Here is a 22,946-nt window from a genome sequence, read left to right on the forward strand (position 1 = left end):
GCTCCTGTAAGAAAAGAGCCGTACGGAGTGCTGTAGGGACGAATCGTACTTGCTGGGCCGTAAACCGCTGCTTAAATATGTCCGGACGTCGCATACAGGCTGTTCCGGATCCGAATCGTTGTTTTTTTTTTACCCGTACGGTCTTTTGTACGATTCGTACGGAAAGAGGCTTTCTGTACGAATCGTACTTCCTAGGTTGTAAAGTTTACCGGGTACGAGTCGTATGGAGAAAACGCTCCGTACAAGTATTCGTACAGCCTTTTTCCAGGATTGGAATCGGCCCCCAAGTGTCTTAATTTGTTTTGCTCCTTTGAAAATCTTTGCTTCAATTACACTTCAGAATTACAAAATAAATGTGCTTCAGTTTTGCTTTCATCATCATCACCATCAATTACTTTATTCGGATAAAAGCATATCTGTAAAAGGACAAATCACATTTCACAATTGCCTCATAATATCAAATATAAAATCAAGTACATTAAAACATCATTCATAAAGTGCACATCGTGTTACGGGCTTGCACAGCCATTTTCAAGAAAGCACATACTCGGAACGCCAATTCATCATCTTCCAGGAGGAGAATAGATCTATATGCAATGTCGAGGTGAATAGGTGAATTGTTTTTAAAATAGGGTATTAAGATTCATTTAGCATACTTTATATAAAACTCACAGAAGAATAAAAAGTGTAATGTAGATTGCCCACTCTGGCCATCACACAGGCAAGGCAGGAGATGAAGATTAACATGAAAACCGAGAGGAAAACAAAGTAAGAATTTCACAGTGCCCACTCTTAAGTGAAAAAGGAGTTTTGCTTTCCTAACTGTCGCATGTGCACAGTTCTTATACAAGGATTAACATCGTGTTGAGTGTTACAATAAATGACCTCCTACAGCCTTTCCTTTCACACAATTCACTTTAATTTTCTTGACTTCAAAGTGAGAGGAGTTTGTGAACATCAGTCCCCATGTTATAAGAATAAGCCACAAGTTGTCGGAAGAATTGGCCTGACATTTGACCTCTGTCTTTGAGGCACAACAAATGTGACAAGATAAATTCAGAATTTAAAGGCATTCTTATTTATTGCATGGACTTATGTGATCCACTAAAATTGGCTCAAGACTCACCAGTGGATCAGAACCCACAGTCTTAGACATGCCGATCTAGAGTTCCACAGAAGATTCATTCCCCTACCTGTGCCTCAGAGGGCTTAGTGGGCCAAGACCACTGCCCCTGGAGAGGCCCATTTTATTCCTGGGGCAGCTGGAGCCAAAATCCCGAAGTCCATTCTTGCAGGGTATCGGGTGGCTTCTCTTTTCTGCTGGACATTCTTTTGCCATCATTGCTCACAGATCCAGTGTCTTCTCATCTTTCTCTCTATCTTGTGCAGAGGTTTCTGAGTGGGGGATGGAAAGTTCCCAACCCTTCTGCACAGGGGACAATCCAATATTGCAACTTCAAGTTGTCAATGGAAATGGCTCCCCTGATATCCTCAAACTGACCCTGGGTGACATAGTTGCCTTATTCCTTCCCGCCAAAATATGGAAGCCCTTCCTGTGGTGGCTATAGAGGTCTAGCCTTTTGCCTCTATAACAGTGAGCCTGGGCTGCCCCCGCCCAATTGAAGTATGACTTAACAGATACCGATTTTCTATACCCCCTTCATTGCCCAGGAACTGGGTCAAACACCATTAATAGCTCAAATGTGTGGGGAGTTGTAGGAAGGTGGAGTATTATGTGGTGATGCTGGTTAAGTTTCACAATACAATACTCTCGGAGACCCCAAGGATGGCACCTGGATTTACAAGAATAAATCCGTAGTTCAGTAGTGTGGCAAAGAGCTGTCAGGTTTACTAGAGGAACATGTATTAAGCCTTTCAGAGATCCAACAACGGCAATAAATATTTTACACAACTCTATATAAATTTGACACCAATTTATAAAACAAGGTGTATTTGTATCTTAATTTAGACACCAAAATGAATGGTCTAGTGCAGTTACTGAACTGGGGACAAACCAACCTTGGCAGCAGCCAGCATAGAACATAGTTACTTTGAAGTCTGGTGGTCCTGGTGAACATGGTTGCTTCCTGAAAGATTGTGGAAGGCAGGACTGCAGCTCCCTCACAGCACTAAACCATCTGTATTTGGGCGATCCCATGGAGGACCTGATGGCAAGCTATTTATGGGATATGGAGCTGTATTTTACCTACAGTTTGCAGGGATTAGTGCCACTATTTAGGGGAGTCAGAAGTTGCTTCGGGCTTCCACAGAGGTTCCTCTGTCTGGAGGAACCAAGCCTCGATCATGCAGTTCCAGTAGCATTACCACAGGGACACGTATCCCTCTTTTGGTTTGCTTTGTGCAAAGTCCTATTGTTGTAGACACTGGTTCTTTGTCCTCTTCCATGTAATTTGATTCAGAACTGAGGACCTGGTGTCATGGTGGTCCCTTATATCCTAGGGAGTTAGGGGTGTGAGAGCAAGTAGCCAATGGGCTGTTAGTTCCTACAACTAGTCTGCCCTTGAGGTGACCACATTTGGATGTGTAGGTCACCTTTTCTACCAAGAACCAATAATTTCTACCACTTTTAAAAATGAAAGATGTCTTCCTTAGCTGCATAGATCATGTAGCCCACCCCAGGGGTGTGGCTAGCCTTTTGAGTGTGTCCACATCCTGCAAACCACATTTCACACCTGTCCGGGTGCAAATATGCCTGGGGCAAGGGGAGGGCTGTTTCTTCTTTGGAGAGTCAGCACTGATGTATATCAGAGGTGGTGTAGCCTTTGAAACTCATCCCCTGGACACGCCCCTTCACTAACCTGCCTGGCAGGAAGAGGTGTGACCTCCTTCCTGCCCCTGACTCCGGGGACTGATCACACTGCCAGGAAGGAAATGAGAATCCTATCTTGGCAGCAGCAAGCGTGGGCTTGCCAGCCGGAGCACAGAGAAGCTGGGGCAACCAGGTGGGCATCCTCTAAGCTATCCATATGGGTGCATGCCACATTGCCCTTGAGACTGTATCAGGGGTGAGAAGGCACATTGTTTGATAGCAAACATGACATGTTTTGGTGGTACCATAATGGAGCTGCCAGCCTCTTGACTGCCTAGGTGCTAGCTCATGTTATTCTATGGACCGCTGAACACTTACAGTAGTTTCCAATGGGGAAGGCCAATATAGGGACATATAGGCTTATATTTATATGCTCTCACCTTTAATATAATGCACTTAGTCTCCTGGGCTTAGGAGGCCTTCCTTAGAGGTGACTGGCATATATTAAAAATAGTGCATTGACTGTGCTAAACATGGTGAGGGCACAGTCAAGTTCATTCAGTTTTTACTGCTCCTGCAGTCTGCAATGGCAGGCCTGCTGTCAGTAGTTTATCCAGATCACTCAGGGTGGCACAAACAGTGCAACACGCCCTGGTGACCCCTTTAACACTTATGCCCAGGGTACCACTGGTACCATAGACTAGGGACTATTAAGGGGTTAATATCCTTTGCCAATTGGGGTTGCCAATTCACACATATCAGCTTTAAAGAGAGAGAGCACTGGAACTGGGGCATGGGAAGCAGGCTCCAGTGTACTTTCAGGCTCATAACAATGAGCAGTAGGGCAAAATATGGGGGGGCATGGTTACCATACAAAAAGGGCACTTCGGGGCAGGAAGTCTTTGCACCTTCTACTGTGGAGCAGAGCAATTAACATGGCCCAGTAGCAGGGACAAATGCCTGGAATCTGATTCTGAGCTGAGTTTGGAAATACGACAATCCTAAAGTGCCATAATAAGTGTAGATGGGGTTTTAGGGGCTGTACATTTACACTCTACTGTATATTCATCCCTAGGATTTTACCTCTCTGGATCTTGTAGGACTACATAGAGCAAAACTGTTCTTCAGAGAAGATTTTTACTACAGTGAGTAGTCTGGTGTAAGCAACACAGACCTTCAGTAAACTCTACCGATTTACACTATGAATGCCACTCACATTATAAGGCTTACCCCAGGTCATTACCAATCCCTGAAGAGTCCCTTATGGTACAAGCTACCTATGGGCATATTCTGGGCAGAGCAAAACTGTATTCTCACATGCACAGCCTGCAAACATGCACAGATATGTGTGCTCATGTGAAACCAGCCCAGACCCTCTTACTATAGCTGTGCAGCAGAAGCCTTATCCTAAAACTCACACAACAGCGGTTATCACTTTCAGTCCATTACTCCATTTACAGTGAGTGAGACTCACTCAATATAAAAGTATTCAAATGTGAAAAAACTAGAGGTAAAATAGGTAGAAACCATTTTAACTGTGCTTTTTTCAAAATATGTGTGTGTGTGTTTGTGTGTTTGCTAGTGTGTGTGTGTATATATATTTATATATACATATATTCACTAGATAAACCATAGGTTTCAGGGGCGTTATAGTTAGTTGGACATTTCACTCATACAAACTATAGAAATTCCCCCATTATAGTTAGTTCAGCTAACTATAACTCACGCCCCCGCAATGTACTGCTGATGACATCTCAAATGACATCACTGATGACATCACTGATGACATCATCCAGTGAATGTGTGTTTTTGTGAAATTTAAATATGTTTTATATATGTATATGTCGAGGTCGATGGAAGAATAAGTGGGTATATAAGTGTGTAAATGGATGATTTTGTTTGTGTGAAACTGATTGTATAACTGACTAAGTGTATCTTAGTGAATACATGGGTTAGTGAGTAATCTTTAAGTGTGTAAATATCTGTATCAGTCTCTCACTTTGTGTATAAGTGGCAGCATGGGATGGTGAGTAGCTACATGGGTGTCTATATGGGTTATTAGTTGGTTTTTTGATTATCAGTATGAGTGTCTGAGTGTCTGAGTGGTTCGTTGGGGGTATTACTTTGTGCATAGATGCATGAATGAGTGAGTCACTGTTTGTATGTGTTGAAGACAACATGTGTGCAGGACTGTATTGGTGGATGAGTGTGTGTATGGGTGTGTTGGCGAGTGAATGACTGTCTCAGTAGTGGCTTTATGAGTAACTACATATGTTTTAAACAAGTATATGTGAGTATTGGTGTATGTAAGTAAGTATATGTGAGAGATTGGAAGAGTACCTATATAAATGAGTATGTGTTTCTATAAGTGATTGTTTAAGAGAGTAAGTATGTGTTAGTTTCTGTAGAAGTAAGTGTGGTGGTGTGTGTATAACTGTATACACAAGTAAATGGATGTTTGATACTTTCTTTGCATGTGTGACTATGTGTGTGAGTAACTATGGATGAGTGGTGGTGTGTAAGTGTATGTATAGGTGTATGAGTACACATGATGAGTGAGTGCATGTATGAGTGACTGTATAGGACTTTTAGTGAATGAGTGGATGTGTGTTTAGATCGTGGGTATGTTGTAACTGGTATTGGTGTGTCCATTGTTTTGAAAATGGTATTTTGTAATTTAGAGTGTGTGTATCAAAGGTTATATTAGGGTGAGAGGAGGTCTGCCACCACCACAAGGATTATGTAATCAGTGATGTCATTTGAGAAGTCATCAGTGATGTCACTGACCATGTCATGAGTGATGTAATATGTGACGTCATCAGCAGTGCATTGCAGGGGCGCAAGTTATAGTTAGCTGGACTAACTATAACGGGGTAATTTCTATGGTTTTCTACGAGTGAAATGTCCAAATAACTATAACGCCCCTGAAACCTATGTTTTTTTCAGTGAATTTCTAAGGTTTTTTAAATGCTACTTACTAACTATGCCTACAGAGGTAGGACATGTGAAGAAAGAAGAAAAAGCGCACAGAAAGAAGCAAAATAAATGCAGAAAGAAGCAACAGAAGTGCACAAAGACGACGAAAAGTGCAGGAAGAAGCAAGACACGTGCAGAAAGAACCAACAGAGGAGCAGAAAGAGGCCTTGTTGCAAAATCATCCTGCGCCCACAACTTTTTCTGACCAGTACTGGTGGTAACTGATCCTGACTAATCAGGCCTAGTGCACATATGTCACCTCAGGCCCCACCCCCTCCCTTCACCACTGTGCAAACGCGCCCCACGGCGCGTTTTAAGTTGGGGGATTAAGTCCCCTTGAATCCTGAGGGTCTCTGGGGTCCAACTAGCCCACCAAGTACCTCCAGTAAGCGCCACAGAGCTGCGTTGCAGAGAGGTGTAAGAAGGGGCATGGCCTGGACCACCTCTCTGCAATGCAGCCCAGCACTTCCTGGTTTGGAGTGTTGACAGACAATTAGCATAACGCTCGTGGTCGGAAGGGTCCGTGGATCCTCCGTCCCTCTAAATATCGAAACTTTTTTTTTTAATTTTCTCAGCAACTACTCAACGGATTTACACCATTTACAAAAAAAGGTCTCTTTCTGACCCAAGGGCTAACTTTTTGCCAAATTTGGTGTAATTCCGTTCAGCCGTTCGGGCTGTAGCCGTGTCTAAAGTTTCCTATGGGAATTAACATGGAGAAAACAAGTTTTTGGACCCCCTTTTTTCTCGGCCCCTGCTTTCCAAAACACCCTGAAACTTTCAAGATAGGAGCTGACCGGAGTGCCCCACTAATTTTAAAAGTTTTGCGGCGCCAAAGTTATTGGGAAAAGAAAAAATGCTTTTTGAATAGAAACAAGGTCCTAACTATATCTACCACCAGTAGGTAATATATATATTTAGAAATTGAGGTTTACGGTTGGCAGAGGACACACCCTGTCCAAGCAGGAGCCCTGATCCTAGTCAGGGCAAGTCAGATACACAACCCAAATTAACCTGTGCTCACCCTCTTGTAGCTTGGCACAGAGTGGTCAGGCTTAACTTAAGAGGCAATGTGTAAAGTATTTGTGAACATTTTAATTACAGTTCAGTGAAAAAAATAACACAGAAAAATAGAGAATATTTATCTGGGAAAACCAAGAGCAAAATGAGAAACATCCAATTAGCAGAAGTCAAGATATTATTAATTATAAATTAAATAAAAAACAGTGCTTAGAAGTCAATTGTGCAAAAAGGTTATTTAAGGTTGTGCTGGACCAGGGTGAATCCAAAGTTCTGGCTGACCCCTATGGAGAGCAGGCCAGCTACAGGACCCATGTAGGTCCTGCTGAAAAAGTATCTTATGCAGAGCAAGCGTTACCATTGAGGACTCCCTGCGTTGCTTCCAATTCACGAAGTACTGACGGTATGTTGGACTTGAACCTTGCAGTCAATGTTGCCCCCCTCCTTTGTTTTGCATGGGCAGCCCCTGGGAGGTGGTGGTTCCTGGGGCCATATATGGCCCGGCAGGGGGTCTGTGTGGCCTCTCTCCCAGTTTATAAAATTGTATTTGCCCCAGGGGGATGGTGGACCCAGAGACATATCAAAATCAACTTTCAGGTACGTGAATTACATTTAATTTGGAGAAAAAATGAATGAAAAGTTATATGGGTATGTGAGAATGTCATAACAGAGTATCACATATTTTTGAGAAACTATTGGATTTATTTGAAGTAGTGTATGAGTGTTTTGTGAGTGGCTTATTTGATTTAATAACAGGTCAGTAAAACTCTTTGAGAGTGTATGAGAATGTGACAGTTTGTATGATTTGCAGACTAGGGGCCCAATTCACAAAGGTAATCTGAGACAAATGTCTAACATTACGACTTTCGGTAGAAAAAAGGCATTTACTCCTCGCAAATGTCCTTAATTAATACCAAAAGTCAAACTTTACGAATTTTGATATTCATAAAGGGCATTTATGAGTAGTAAATGCCGTTTGTGAATAGCGAAGTCATCAAGTTAGACTTTTATCTCCAATTACCTTTGTGAATCTGGCCCTAGGTGTGTGAGAAGTTTGAAGAAATAGTGGCAGCTAGGGAATCTCAGTCACTGCACCACCTAATGTAATCACAAATGTAATCCTAACAATGATGTTGCCCTCCTCAAATGGCCAGCTGCCAGATGGTCACGAATCATACAATATAAAACACAAGAAATGAGAGGCAACATATGAACAGAAGAATATGGAAACATAAGGACAGCTTCAAAATTATTTGTAGAAGTATATGATGAGTCCGTAAGTACTTGAATGTTCTTTTATTACTTTCTTTTGACTTGAGAACAGAACATACAAATGCAACCAAAGTGTTTTGCCCCAACATGGGCAACTGACATAGATGTTCAGAATAACATAAAGCCTCGGTTTCAGCTATTGAGACAGCTAAAGAAGCCTAGGTTCAGTCACTCACCAGAAACTAATAATACATGCAGCAGACTCAAAGGTAGTTGCAGTCACTCCAGTGTAGCTCTGTCTTGCCTAATTCAGGCACTGAAGTATTTCAGCAGTCACTTACATACACATTTAGACAGCCAGAGAGGTGGTATAGCAGGCAGTTACATACCAGCACATTTACTTAAACATCACATGGCATTGATAAAGGTGTAAGTCTACATTTTCTCAGATATGTAGGCAAATACTGACACAATCTTCTCAGCCATGCAGAGAATAGTGTTTCAAAATGGGTGATGGGTACTAGTGCAGACCCTGTCTGTGCACTGTCACTGCAAGCTTCACTTGGCATGTTGCAGGTGTTTCTGAAGTGTCAAACACGCGTTTAAGTGCACAGAACACATTTCTATGATATGTTGTACTTATGCCATAAAGGATGGTCTTTTGTGCTTAATAGATTGACAGATGTCCTTTTGAGTAAAATAAGTTAATTGAGCACATGTAGGCTCCTCTGCAAAGTACTAAATAGAGTATGCACCCCTTAAACAACTGATATACATGTTCACAAAAGCATAGACCCTCACTGTAACTACCCAGACAGCTACAGGAGCCCATATACAGTCAGTCACATACTAGAAACTGCTTATGCCTGCAGCAGACTCAAGGGTAGGTGCAGTCAGACATTCATAGATCTCTATTCCTTTACAGAAGCACTCAATTATTTGTACAGCCACTCACATACACATTTAAACAGCTATAGAGCTATTAAAACACATAGTCACATACCAGCAAAGTCACTTCCAAATCTTATGGCACTCATACAGGTGTACTTCTACACTCACATATGTAGGAAAGGACTGATACAACCTTCCGAACCATGCAGAGAAATAGTTTGGGAATCATGGGTGATGGCTACTAGTACAGACCCTGTTTGTGTATTCTTTCTCCAAGATTCACTTGGCATGTTATAGGTCTTTCTCAAGTATCATACTCATATTTTAGTGCACATAATGCAATTCTAAGATATGTTGTGGGTATGCAATAAAAAATGATGTTGTGTGCTTCAGAAAGTGATAAAAGTCCTTTTGAGTTGAATAAGTTACGTGTGCAGTTGCAGGCCTCTTTGCCAAGTACTACATAGAGTATGGAATCCCTAAAACAATTAACAAACATGTATACAAAAGCATCAAGTCTGTGTTTCAGGTATAGAGACAGTTACAGAAGCACTTATACATTCAGTCACTCATTAGAAACTCTTTATGCATGCAGCAGACTCAAAGGTAGCTGCAATGACACCTACATAGCTCGCTATTGCGTAACACAGGCACTGAACTATTTGTTTAGCCACTTGCATACACATTTAGGAATCATAGAGGTATTATAGCAGGCAGTTACATATCAGTACATTTACTTAAACATCTCCTGGCACAGATAGAGGTGTACTCCCACAATCTCTGAGATATGTAGGCATGTACTGACACAACCTTCCCAACCATATACAGAAATAGTCCTTCAAACATGGGTGATGGCTACTAGTGCAGACACTGTCTGTGTTTTCTCACCACATGCTTCACTTGGCATGTTTTAGGCCTTTCTCAAGTGTCAAATGAGTGGTTTTATGAGTGAATGAGTAGCTGTATGGGTGAATGACTGACTGTGTTTGTGGTTGTCTGGGTAAGTGAGTGTGGGGCTGTCAGTGGTGCATGGGTGAGTGAGTGGGTATGTGAGATGCCATATAAGTGAGAGATGTGATATGTGAGTGGCTGTATGGGTAGGTGAGTGGGTGCATAATTGGTATATGGATGAGTACTTAGGCATGTGAGTGACTATGGATTAGTGAGTAAATGTGACACTGGCTATACGTGTGAGTGTGTGCTTGTGTAAATGACTGTATACATGAGTGAATACATGTGTTAGTATCTGTATGAGTATGTGAGTGGGTGTGTGAGTAACTGAGTGAGGGACTGTATGAGGTATGAGTGATTATACCAGTCAGTGAATATGTATGTGAGAAGCTGCATGGGTGACCTGGAGGTTTTCTTGTGTAATCTTGAGATTATTTATTACCAGACCTGGACGTGAGCCTAATCACAACACATTACTGTGGTGTATGACATCCTTAATTTGGGATCCTTCTACTAGCCATCATCCGTTGAAGGCTTAGATAGAGACGGCTTGAAACCATTTTTTTAGATACATTACAATACCTGACGGGAAAGAGCTTATAAGCTACGAAGCCTGCCACTCACTAGCATTTGGATGTGATTGACCCACCCAATATTTAGTGCCCTGAAGAAGTCCTGCACTAGGACGACGCATCCGTATACACACTCTACTATGCACACCCTTCATCTGAGAGAGAGGTCTGAAATGAGAGGCCAGACTCTCTCCACACCCTACTGCCCACACCTATCATTACAGAGAGTGGTTTCCGCAGAGAGGCTAGACCCTCCACACACCCTACTACCCACATACGTCATCTGAGAGAGAGGTCTGAAAGGAGAGCCCAGTAGCTCTCTGCATCTTCCTACACATACCCGTCATCCAAGAGGGAGGTCGGAGTGGACAGGCCAGTCCCTATCTGCACTCTACTACATACACCCATCACCTTAGAGAGGGGCTTGAAAGTAGAGGCGAGTCCCTCCCCACACTCTACTACACACACCCATCATTTTAGAGAAGGGTCTGAAAGGAAACGCCAGTCCATTCACACAATACACACCCGTGATCTGAGGGAGAGTTCTGAAAGGAGAAGTCAGTCCCTCCACTTGTTCAATCCTTGAAAGAGGAGTTGGTCACTTTAAAATCCTTGGTCTCGCCCTGACCACCATAGTAAATCTGCTACTAGACGTGCACAGGAATGCAGTGGCTCCTTATCCCCAAACAATCCCTGAATCTACTTACGGGTCCTCATTTCGAGCTCAAGCACTGGCTGTAAAAGCAACACTTTTTTCCAGAGAGCTCCTTGCCTAGGCTCTTAGTAGGAATAGCTTATTTTCCAGCAAAGCAAAACACCAGCACACTTGTTTCCCAGAGTTTACCCCAAAGAGATAATTCTTAAAACTCAGCTCATGTGCACACTCATAGTGGACCCGTGGGTATGAGCAGATAGGCAACCCACACTTAAATAGACACAAACTCCCACCTCATGGCTATATTTCAATGACTAACATCCCTAAGCTGTCCCCTCACTTGCCCATAGAGTCAGAAGACTCCCTTAAAAACAAGGTGATCCATTGGATCCACCACGTTCGGGGCTGCCCTTCTCTTAATCTATACAATATTATTGTTAAAAGGTTTGAAAGTATCTTCTCTGGATTTAAGAATCTAGATCTAATCTCCTCCACCTCTGATCTGACAAATTACCTAGTTGACCTGGACCCCATGACTTCTCCTCCAGGCTCTTCTAAAAGCCAATTTAAATACACTAGTTCACGATTCCACCCAAACACTGAAGCCCACACATCATTCCTTAATTATATTGACTGACTCAAGCAGATCTCTCAAGTACACACTCACGTGGCCCAGATATCACCAGCTAGCAGTAGTCATACTCAAAGTCAACAGCAAGTTAGCCCTATTGCCTAGTCTTTGCCCAGTATGTCCTTTCACAAAATATAATATTAATGTAATATGTTTTACTATTTCCAATAGTAATGCATCCTCTTCTGTCAATAACCAACCTCACACACTTCACCATCTACTTCACTTGGGATAGTATACTAAAATGTGTCTGATGCAGCTCTCATGAATATGTCCACTTGCCCCCTAACCTGTATGCCCTACCACCTATGATATGGACCCTCAACAACAGATTATTAATAACTTGCTAATAAGTTTATGCAATGTGGTGAGACTTAGATCTAAGATCTTATTGCCTGACTGGACCCTCCCTCGTGTACGACCACGATCTATGTCTTTTTTAAGAAACATGGTCCTCAGAGTATATTCTCTGTTCTGACTTTCTCAATTTTTTTTATCCCTGCCACTCCTAACCAATGTTAGTAAATTCTTTGAATATTCTGTGGTGTGCTTCTCATGAGAATTTCACTGTTTGAAAATAGTGTTGAATAGAATTAACTCTCTCTATAGAGTAAACGCTGTTTACATTACTCAGTTCTTGACCTGATAACAACTTCATTTCTTTTTGAAGGTTCAGTGTGTTTGTTGTAGGGCAGTGTGTCCGTAGTAGGGCATTTCTTTTAGAATTGACATTCACTATTTTGTCTTTTTGTGAACGGTTGTATGCAGATTGACCACCGTACTTAATAAGGGTTTGATGTATATCTGTGGTTGATTGTTAATGTGAAGTACACCGTTTATAAATCTATATCAATTTATACAGTAATATGTACGAAAATGAAGCTTGTTTGATGTCACAATTGATGTAATTCTTTATGTCATTTGAGATGTCATCAGTGATGCCATAAATGATGTAATAGAACATGTAATCAGTGATGTCATGTGAGGTCATAAGCAGTGTATGGCGGAGGTACAAGTTATAGCTAGTGTTTTAAACTATATAAATTTGTGTGTTGTTTTGTTCAAAACATTATTGTTATCACTGGCATGTTCACTTAACTATAACGTTACTTGGACCCTTGAACCTTTGGTTCTTTGGGTGAAATTATATAATGTGTATATGTGTGTGTGTGTATATATATATATATTCACTTAAAAAACCATAGGTTTCACACACGTTATAGTTAGGAATTAGCATTTTAAAAACCTTGCAAATTCACTGAAAAACCATAGGTTTCACACATGTTATAGTTAGCTGGACATTTCACTCGTAAAAAACCATTGAAATTCCCCCGTTATAGTTAGTTCAGCTAAATATAACTCGCGCGACCGCAATCCACTGCTGATGATGTCACATATTACATCACTGTATTCACTAAGATACTGTTAATAAGTCAGTTATACAATTAATTTTTAAAAAAAACATCCATTTAGACACTTATTTACCCATTTGTTCTTCCATTAACCTTTAGATATACATATATAAAAAATATTTATTTTTCAGAAAGACACATATTCACTGGATGATGTCATCACTGATGTCATCAGTGATGTCATTTGAGATGTCATCAGTGATGTCATGAGTGATGTCACTGACCATGTCATGAGCGATGTAATATGTGACGTCATCAGCAGTGGATTACGGTCGCGCGAGTTATATTTAGCTGAACTAACTATAATGAGGGAACTTCAATGGTTTTTTACGAGTGAAATGTCCAGCTAACTATAACATGTGTGAAACCTATGGTTTTTTCAAAATATATATATATATATATATATATATATATATTCACTTAAAAAACCATAGGTTTCACACATGTTATAGTTAGCTGTACATTTCACCCGTAAAAAACCAATGAAATTCCACGTTATAGTTAGATCAGGTAACTATAACTTGCACGCCCACAATAAACTGCTGATGACGTTACATATTACATCACTCATGACATGGTCAGTGACATCACTCTTCACATCAATGATGACATCTGAAATGACAAATTGTGGATTGCGGTCGCGCAAGTTATAGTTACCTGATCTAACTATAACGTGGAATTTCATTGTTTTTTTACGAGTGAAATGTACAGCTAACTATAACATGTGTGAAACCTATGGTTTTTTAAGTGAATTTGCAAGGTTTTTTAAATGCTAATTCCTAACTATAACGTGTGTGAAACCTATTGTTTTTTCAGTGAATTTGTACGGTTTTTTAAATGCTAAGTTATGTATTTATTTTTTATTTATTTTTCTGGTTTTTCACCGTGCGCACACCCTGCGCGCACGGTGCGCAGTTCATACTGTGCGCGCCTCGCCTTTTTTTTACACAGTAACAATTTTTTTTTCTCCCTTGCGGGTCCCTCAATTGATTTAATAAATGTGATTGTTATTTCGTTTTTTAAAAAAAAAAATTTTTTGCCGTGCGCGTACGGTAAGCTTACCGTACGCGCACTCCGCAATTTTTTTTTAAAATTATTAAATGTATTTTTCGTACTTTTTGGTCCTTCGTGGACCCCCTGACAAACGCTAGGGGTCTGCAACTCTCTTCGTTGCCCCCTTTTCACGTTATCCACCTTTGTTTTTCAGTGCGAGAGACAGAAAATGGCGGCCGACACTTTCTGATTTCGACCGATTCGAATGTTTACAGTCATGTAACCACCAATCAGAATTGAGCTCGCGCACGGCACCGTACGCGTACGGTAAGCTTACCGTAAGCGCACGGAGCGCGCTTACAGATATATATATTGATTTAAATGCTATTTTCTCAGGACCTACTGAACAGATTTACACCAGACCTGCAAAAGGCACATCTCTGACCTGAGGACTACCTCTCTGCCAAATTTCAAGTAATTCTGTTCAGCCGTTCGGGCTGTAGCTCGGACTAAAGGTCCTATGGTAAAATGCATGGGGAAAACGCGTTTTGGGACCCCCCATTTTTCTCAGCCCCCGCTTGACGAATTCCCCCGAGACTTTCAGGGTAGGAGCGGATCGGAGCGCCCCACCTATTTTGAAAATTTCGCGAGGATTCGTCAACCGGCGCCAAAGTTATTCCAAATAGAATGTTGCGGATCTCCTATGGAAACACGGTCCTAACTATAACTATCTACTGGCGACCGCCAGTAGATAATATATATGTATGTGTATATATATATATATGTATGTGTATATGTATATGTATGTGTATATATATATGTATGTGTATATATATATGTATGTGTATATATATATATTCACTTAAAAAACCATAGGTTTCACACATGTTATAGTTAGCTGTACATTTCACTCGTAAAAAACCAATGAAATTCCACGTTATAGTTAGATCAGGTAACTATAACTTGCGCGCCCACAATAAACTGCTGATGACGTCACATAGTACATCACTCATGACATGGTCAGTAACATCACTCATGACATCAATGATGACATCTGAAATTACACATTGTGGATTGCGGTCACGCAAGTTATAGTTACCTGATCTAACTATAACGTGGAATTTCATTGGTTTTTTACGAGTGAAATGTACAGCTAACTATAACATGTGTGAAACCTATGGTTTTTTAAGTGAATTTGCAAGGTTTTGTAAATGATAATTCCTAACTATAACGTGTGTGAAACCTATGGTTTTTTCAGTGAATTTGTACGGTTTTTTAAATGCTAAGTTATGTATTTATTTTTTAGTTTTTTTTTCTGGTTTTTCACTATGCGCACACACTGCGCGCACGGTGCGCCCACGTTGCGCAGTCCATGCCGTGCGCGCCTCGCCTTTTTTTACGCAGTAACATTTGTTTTTTTCTCCCTTGTGGGTCCTTTAATTTATTTAATAAATGTGATTGTTACTTTTTTTTATTTATTAATTTTTTTTTTTGCCGTGCGCGTACGGTAAGTTTACCGTACGCGTACCCCGCGATTTTTAAAAAAAATTATTAAATTTATTTTTCGTACTTTTGGGTCCTTCTTGGACCCCCTGACAAACACTAGGGGGTCTCCAACTCTCTTCGTTGCCCCCGTTTCACGTTCCCCACCTTTGTTTCTCAGTGCGAGAGACAGAAAATGGCGGCCGACACTTCCTGATTTCGATCGATTCGAATGTTTACAGTCATGTAACCACCAATCAGAATTGAGCTCGCGCACGGCACCGTACGCGTACGGTAAGCTTACGGTAAGCGCACGGAGCGCGCTTACAGATATATATATTGATTTAAATGCTATTTTCTCAGGACCTACTGAACAGATTTATACCAGACCTACAAAAGGCACATCCTTGATCTGAGGACTACCTCTCTGCCAAATTTCAAGTAATTCTGTTCAGCCGTTCGGGCTGTAGCTGTGTCTAAAGGTCCTATGGAAAAATGCATGGGAAAAACGCGTTTTGGGACCCCCTTTTTTTCTCAGCCCCCGCTTGACGAATACCCTCGAGACTTTCAGGGTAGGAGCGGAGCGTAGCGCCCCATTAGTTTTGAAAATTTCGCGAGGATTCGTCGACCGGCGCCAAAGTTATTCCAAATAGAATGTTGCGGATTTCCTATGGAAACACGGTCCTAACTATAACTATCTACTGGCGACCGCCAGTAGATAATATGTATGTGTATATATATATTCACTTCAAAAACCATAGGTTTCACACATGTTATAGTTAGCTGGGCATTTCCCTCGTAAAAAACCAATGAAATTCCCCCGTTATAGTTAGTGCAGGCAACTATAACTCACGCGACCGCAATCCGCTGTTGATGACGTCAGATATTACATCACTGTATTTAGACACTTATTTACCCATGTCTTCTTCCATTCATCTTTAGCTATACATATATTTCATTTTTTTTTTTTCGGAAAGACACATATGTCATCAGTGATGTAATATCTGACGTCATCAGCAGCGGATTGCGGTCGCGTGAGATATAGTAGCCTGCACTAACTATAACGGGGGAATTTCATTGGTTTTTTACGAGGGAAATGCCCAGCTAACTATAACATGTGTGAAACCTATGGTTTTTTAAGTGAATTTGCAAGGTTTTTTAAATGCTAATTCCTAACTATAACGTGTGTGAAACCTATGGTTTTTTCAGTGAATTTGTACGGTTTTTTAAATGCTAAGTTATGTATTTATTAATATATTTTTTTAAACAAAACTTTTTCACGGCGTGCGCACGGTGCGCTTCGCGCACCGCGCGCCCACTTTACACAGTTCGTGTCGAGCGCACACGGAGCGCTTTGCGCACCGTGCGCGCGTGGTGGGCACCGAGCGCTTCGCCCCCAAGGGCCAAATACATTTTTTTTTTCCGAAAAATCGCGGAGTGCGCGCACGCTGCGCGAACTTCGCAGAATTTTTTCCGTTTGGGTGGTGCGCGCAGGGTGCGCGCAATCGGCGATTTTTCAAAAAAAAATAAAATGTTTTTTTTGCCCTTGGGGGTCCTTCTGGGACCCCCTGACCACGGCTAGGGGGTCAGGAACTGTCCACCCTGCCCCCTTTTCACGTTCTCCACATTTGTTTTTCACCCCCTCAGAGTGCGAGAGACAAAATGGCGGCCGACACTTCCTGGTTTCGACCGATTCGAATGTTTACTAAGATCTAACAACCAATCAGAATTGCGCTCGCGCACGGCAAGGTGCGCGCACCCAGCACGCACGCTGCGCACGTACAGATATATATATTGATTCAAATGCTATTTTCTCTGGAAATACTGAGCAGATTTACACCAAACCTGCAAAAGGCACTTCATGGACCTTATGGCTACCTCTCTGCCAAATTTCACGTAATTCTGTTCAGCCGTTCGGGCTGTAGCTGCTACTAAAGTCCCTATGGAAAAATCCATGGGGAAAACGCGTTTTGGGACCCCCCCTTTTTCCCGGCCCCCGCTTGACGAATCACCCCGAGACTTTCAGGGTAGGAGCGGAGCGGAGCGCCCCATTAGTTTTGAAAATTTCGCGAGGATTCGTCAATCGGCGCCAAAGTTATTGAAAATAGAATTTTGAGATTTCCTATGGAAACTCGGTCCTAACTATAACTATCTACTGGCGACCGCCAGTAGATAATGTGTGTGTGTGTATATATATATATATAATATTCACTGAAAAAACCATAGGTTTCACACACGTTATAGTTAGGAATTAGCATTTAAAAAACCTTAGAAATTTAGTGAAAAAACCATAGGTTTCACACATGTTATAGTTAGCTGGACATTTTACTCGTAAAAAACCAATGAAATTGCCCCGTTATAGTTAGTTCAGCTAACTATAACTCGCGCGCCCGCAATGCACTGCTGATGACGTCACATATTACATCACTCATGACATGGTCAGTGACATCACTCATGACATCACTGATGACATCTCAAATGACATCACTGATGACCTCACTGATGACATCATCCTTGTGATAGAGTGGCAGACCTCCTCTCACCTTAATATAAGCTTTGATACACACATTCAAAAATAGAGACTAAAAATTTCAAAACAATGGACATACCAATACCAGTTACAACAACCTCTTCAGTAATTCTAAGATCCACATACACATCCACTCATTCACCAACAGTCCTATACAGTCACTCATACATGTACTCACTCATCATATGTACTCATACATCTATACATCCTGTTACACAATGCCACTCATCCATAGAGTTACTCACACACATAGTCACTCATGCTAATAAAGAATCAAACATACATTTACTTGCATATACAGTTATACACACACCACCACACTTACTTCTACGGAAACTTACACATACTTAGTCTTTTAAACAATCACTTATAGAAACACATACTTATTCATACAGGAACTCTTTCAATCTCTCACTCTCACATATACTCACATATATACACCAATAGTCACATATACTAGTTTAAAACATATGTAGTCACTCATAAAGACACTATTGAGACAGTCATTCACTCACTAACACACCCATACACACACTCATCCACCCATGCAGTCCTGCACACATGCTCTGTTCAACACATACAAACAGTGAGTCACTCATTCATGCACCGATGCACTACGTAATACCCCCCACCGAACCATGCAGACACTCAGACTGATACTCAAAAAAACAACTAATAACCTATATAGACACCCATGTAGCTACTCACCAACCCATGCAGCCACTTATACACAAAGTGAGAGACTGATACAGATATTTACATATTTAAACATTACTCACTAAGCCATGTATTCACTATGATACACTTAATCAGTCAGTTACACAATCAATTTTTCAAAAACAAATCATCCATTTAGACAGTAATATACCCATTTATTCTTCCATCAACCTTGAGATATACATATATAAAACATATTTAATTTTCAGAAAAACACACATTCACTGGATGATGTCATCAGTGAGGTCATCAGTGATGTCATTTGAGATGTCATCAGTGATGTCATGAGTGATGTCACTGACCATGTCATGAGTGATGTAATATGTGACGTCATCAGCAGTGCATTGCGGGCGCGCGAGTTATAGTTAGCTGAACTAACTATAACGGGGCAATTTCATTGGTTTTTTACGAGTAAAATGTCCAGCTAACTATAACATGTGTGAAACCTATGGTTTTTTCACTAAATTTCTAAGGTTTTTTAAATGCTAATTCCTAACTATAACGTGTGTGAAACCTATGGTTTTTTCAGTGAATTTCTAAGGTTTTTTAAATGCTAATTCCTAACTATAACGTGTGTGAAACCCATGGTTTTTTCAGTGAATTTGCAAGGTTTTTTAAATGCTAATTCCTAACTATAACGTGTGTGAAACCCATGGTTTTTTCAGTGAATTTGCAAGGTTTTTTAAATGCTTTTTTTTTTTTATATTCTTCATTTTTTTCAAACATATTTTTATTTTAATTTTCTTATCTTTTATAAAGACTATGCTTTAATTTTTAAAATCCTTAAATATTTTTTTTATATATATTTTTTAAAATAAACGTAAAATTTATTTCCAGATTTTTTTTTTTTTTTTTTTTTTTTTTTATAGTACGCGTACCGTAAGCTCACGGTAAGCGTACGGTTTACGCAACGTCCGTAATCTATCTACGCTGCTTGCGTATAGTTACGCACTTTGCGTAGCCGCGCGTACTGCGCGTGGGACGCGTGCGCGCTTACGCAACACGCGCACGTTACGCGGAAGTGCCGGGAAATGACTTTTATGCGCATGTGCGCAAGCGCGTGTCTTTTTTACGCGCACGCGTACTTTTTGCCGTAAGCGCACCGTAAGCGTACCGTAAGCGTACGGTAGGTCATGTGATCTTGAAACACAACTTTTGATTGGTTGAAACTACTTTCAGTTCTAGAACTCTCCTACACCACACCCATTCCCCTCATTTCTGCTTGTGATCCCTTAGGAGAAGGAGCTGGTTTGTCTTTGGGATACGATGGCAGAACAGCAGAGCCCTTCTGAGAGTGAGGCTAGCACCAGCAGCACTGTCTTGAGGCAGAGAGCGAGGAAAGTAAAGCCTTCTTATGTTTGGGATTTTTTTACTTTTCCAGAAGGCCAGCAAAAGGTGAATGCACCCTTAGTTACTTGCATTCTGTGTAAGCGTGTACTTTCTAGAGGTAATCCTGACAGGAAGTATTCCTTTGGGAATCACACCATGATGAGGCACCTCAAAGAAGTACACAGAAGGACACATGGTCATCTTTTTGGAGGTAACTCTTCAGAAAGACGAGCCAGTACATCCACAGCAGCTCAGCCTGGACCATCATCTGCAGGGCAGACTCCTTCTTCTGCAGGTCAGGTGAGCCCTTCATCTGTGGGGGGAGAATCTCCTTTTGCTGGCCCTCTGGAAATTAACCCTCGGTTTGCGAGGGTTGAAGTACGGTGCGCCACTTGTCACGATCTAATTACTTATAGGGAGACCAGTGTTTCCCTGGTGAACAGTAAAATAGATCAGCACACTTGTCGTACCGTCTAATATTCCCAATCTTTCTTTCCTCTGTCCCTGCATGAACACAACGGTTCTTTTAAGAGCCAACCTTATCTTTCATCTTTTTTTTTCTTTTTTTTTAAAAACTTTTTTTTTTTTTTTTTACCGTACGCGTACGGTAAGCGTACCTTTTTTTTATTTTTTTTAAAAAACACTAAAAATCATTTTTCACATTACAAGGTCCTTGAAAGACTACAATTATTACTATTGACTTACCATACTCACTGAAAAAAATATTTATTCATTTGTTTTTTTAAAAAATAGTTTTTAAAATGGTTGTAGTTTACGAAAATTTTCTATATCGATCTGAAAAAAAAGAAAAAAGTATTAATATTTTTAAAACATTTTATAATACAGTACACATATTTACATTTTTTTCCAAAAAATATTTTTGCCTTATTTTTGCTGTTTTCAGAATATATTGCATTTCACTATAAATTGTGAAAGCAATTGCATTCATCATTTTACAGCGGGCAAAAAAAAATAACAATCTCAAAGATTGTATTAAAAAAGCCCAGAATCTCTTCTCACTTAAACTTATCATTACAGAAATGCATATTATTCTTAAAAAATGTCATCTAAAAACAATACTTTTTTCTTTAAAATACCGTCTGATATTTTTGTTTCAGAAGTACATTCACAATAATATATCTCAAATAACTCCAAAATACATCTGATTTTATTTCCTTTAGGCCAAATAGTATTTTTTATTCTTTCCCTGGAATAAATTTCCAAGGGAAAACCATTAAAATTCTAAAGTTTAATCTGTCCAGATCTCACCGATTCTCTGTAACATTTTGGTTCACGAAAATTTTTCGAATAATTTATTTAGTCCACAATAGAATTGCTTACTTTTCCACATGGCCAAATAGTAATTTTTGAAATCATTTTTGAAAAAATTTCCAGTGGCAGTCCAATAACATTCCAAAATTTAAAATGTGCAGAAGTTACCGATAATCTCTAAATTATTGGTTTTTCAAAATTGCATTAAAAATTTAAAAAGTCCACATTACAATTGGTTATCTTTCCTTTAGGCCAAATGATAATTTTAAAAATCTTTTTTCTACAAAATTGCAATGGTAATCCTGTAAAATGGTAAAATTATTTTGTCCAGATCTTGCCAAGTCTCTCTAAAATTTAGGTTTCAGGAGGATTAGATAGGAATTTGCTAAATCAAAAGGCAAACGTTGTTTGAAAATCAATTGGGAATCATTACACAGTGTCCATCCTTTTTCACATTTTAGATAAACTGTGTAATGTCCAGAAGTAACAGTAGGTCCATCATGGAAAATTATTGCAACAGTTACAAAAGTTTTTCCTGAAATTGATAATTGCTGTCCTGTAAACTTCTTTATTAAAGTATCCAATTTTGATCCATCAGCTCTACATCGTTGCATCATTAAAATTACATACTGTCCGTATTCCCTTAAAATTAATGTTGATAACATGTCAGAATTACACTCACCACATTTCATGCTATGATTAGCATCTTTAACTAAGTTTGCAAAAGTGACTGTTTTACTCTCTGGCAATGTCAAATAAATAAACCTTTCATTATCAACAATAGAACCACTTATATTATAACAATTATCACAACTATGTTCCCATTTATAAGAGAGACCAAAAAAAATGTCAATGGGAACTCCTTCTTCTTCCACTACCTGAAGAAAATACATCAAAAATTCGTGAGCATCTTGCTGTTCATTTTGAGAAAACTGTGTTCGTCCTGAACATACATCTAAAAGTTTTCTAATATCAGTAGCACTTTCTATTTGAGTTTTATCTTTACTCAGCTTTTGAAAAAGGAGACTGAGCTCTGAACAGAATCTTTTTCCCTGATTTATTATTATCTGCTCTTGCAAACTTTCCAGATAAAAAGCAACATTCAGCACTACATTTGCGTAGCAGTTGACACCAGAGCTATTTTCAAAATGACATCCTACAACCTGTTCTTCATTTTCCTTATTCTTTTTGCTTGCAATTACATCACTCCTCTTTTTTTTCCTCTTCTCTACATCTTCATTACAGATATTCTCATTTCTCCTTTTACGAGAAACTACACGTTTCTCCAACACAGGATACTGACCTAAATGAGGAGCATAGCTTCTTCTTAATCTATTATACTCCTTTACACAGTTTGTATCAGCACTAACTTTTGAGTCATCGAAGTCTATCATGAATAAACCTGATAATGTTTTGACTCGTGACAAAGCAACATATGCCATACCTTCTTTGAACACACTAGATCCAATGTTCACAAATGCACAATCTACAGTCAATCCTTGAGACTTGTGAATAGTTACAGCATATGCTAGA

At 40.0% G+C, this 22,946-nt stretch overlaps 1 protein-coding gene across 1 annotated transcript in view; it reads right to left on the reverse strand.

Moving 5' to 3' along the window:
* Nucleotides 1–329: 329 nt before the first annotated feature.
* Nucleotides 330–22,946, reverse strand: part of LOC146861806 (uncharacterized) — a 30,104-nt gene continuing 7,487 nt past the window's right edge. The window contains exon 3 of the mRNA XM_085643038.1: nt 330–416. Within this exon, the coding sequence (XP_085499164.1) occupies nt 330–416 (87 nt within the window). The remainder of the gene's footprint in view (nt 417–22,946) is intronic.

This window comes from Triturus cristatus, chromosome 2_2 (genome assembly GCF_964204655.1).
Source record: "Triturus cristatus chromosome 2_2, aTriCri1.1, whole genome shotgun sequence".
NCBI classification, from domain to species: Eukaryota; Metazoa; Chordata; class Amphibia; order Caudata; family Salamandridae; genus Triturus; species Triturus cristatus.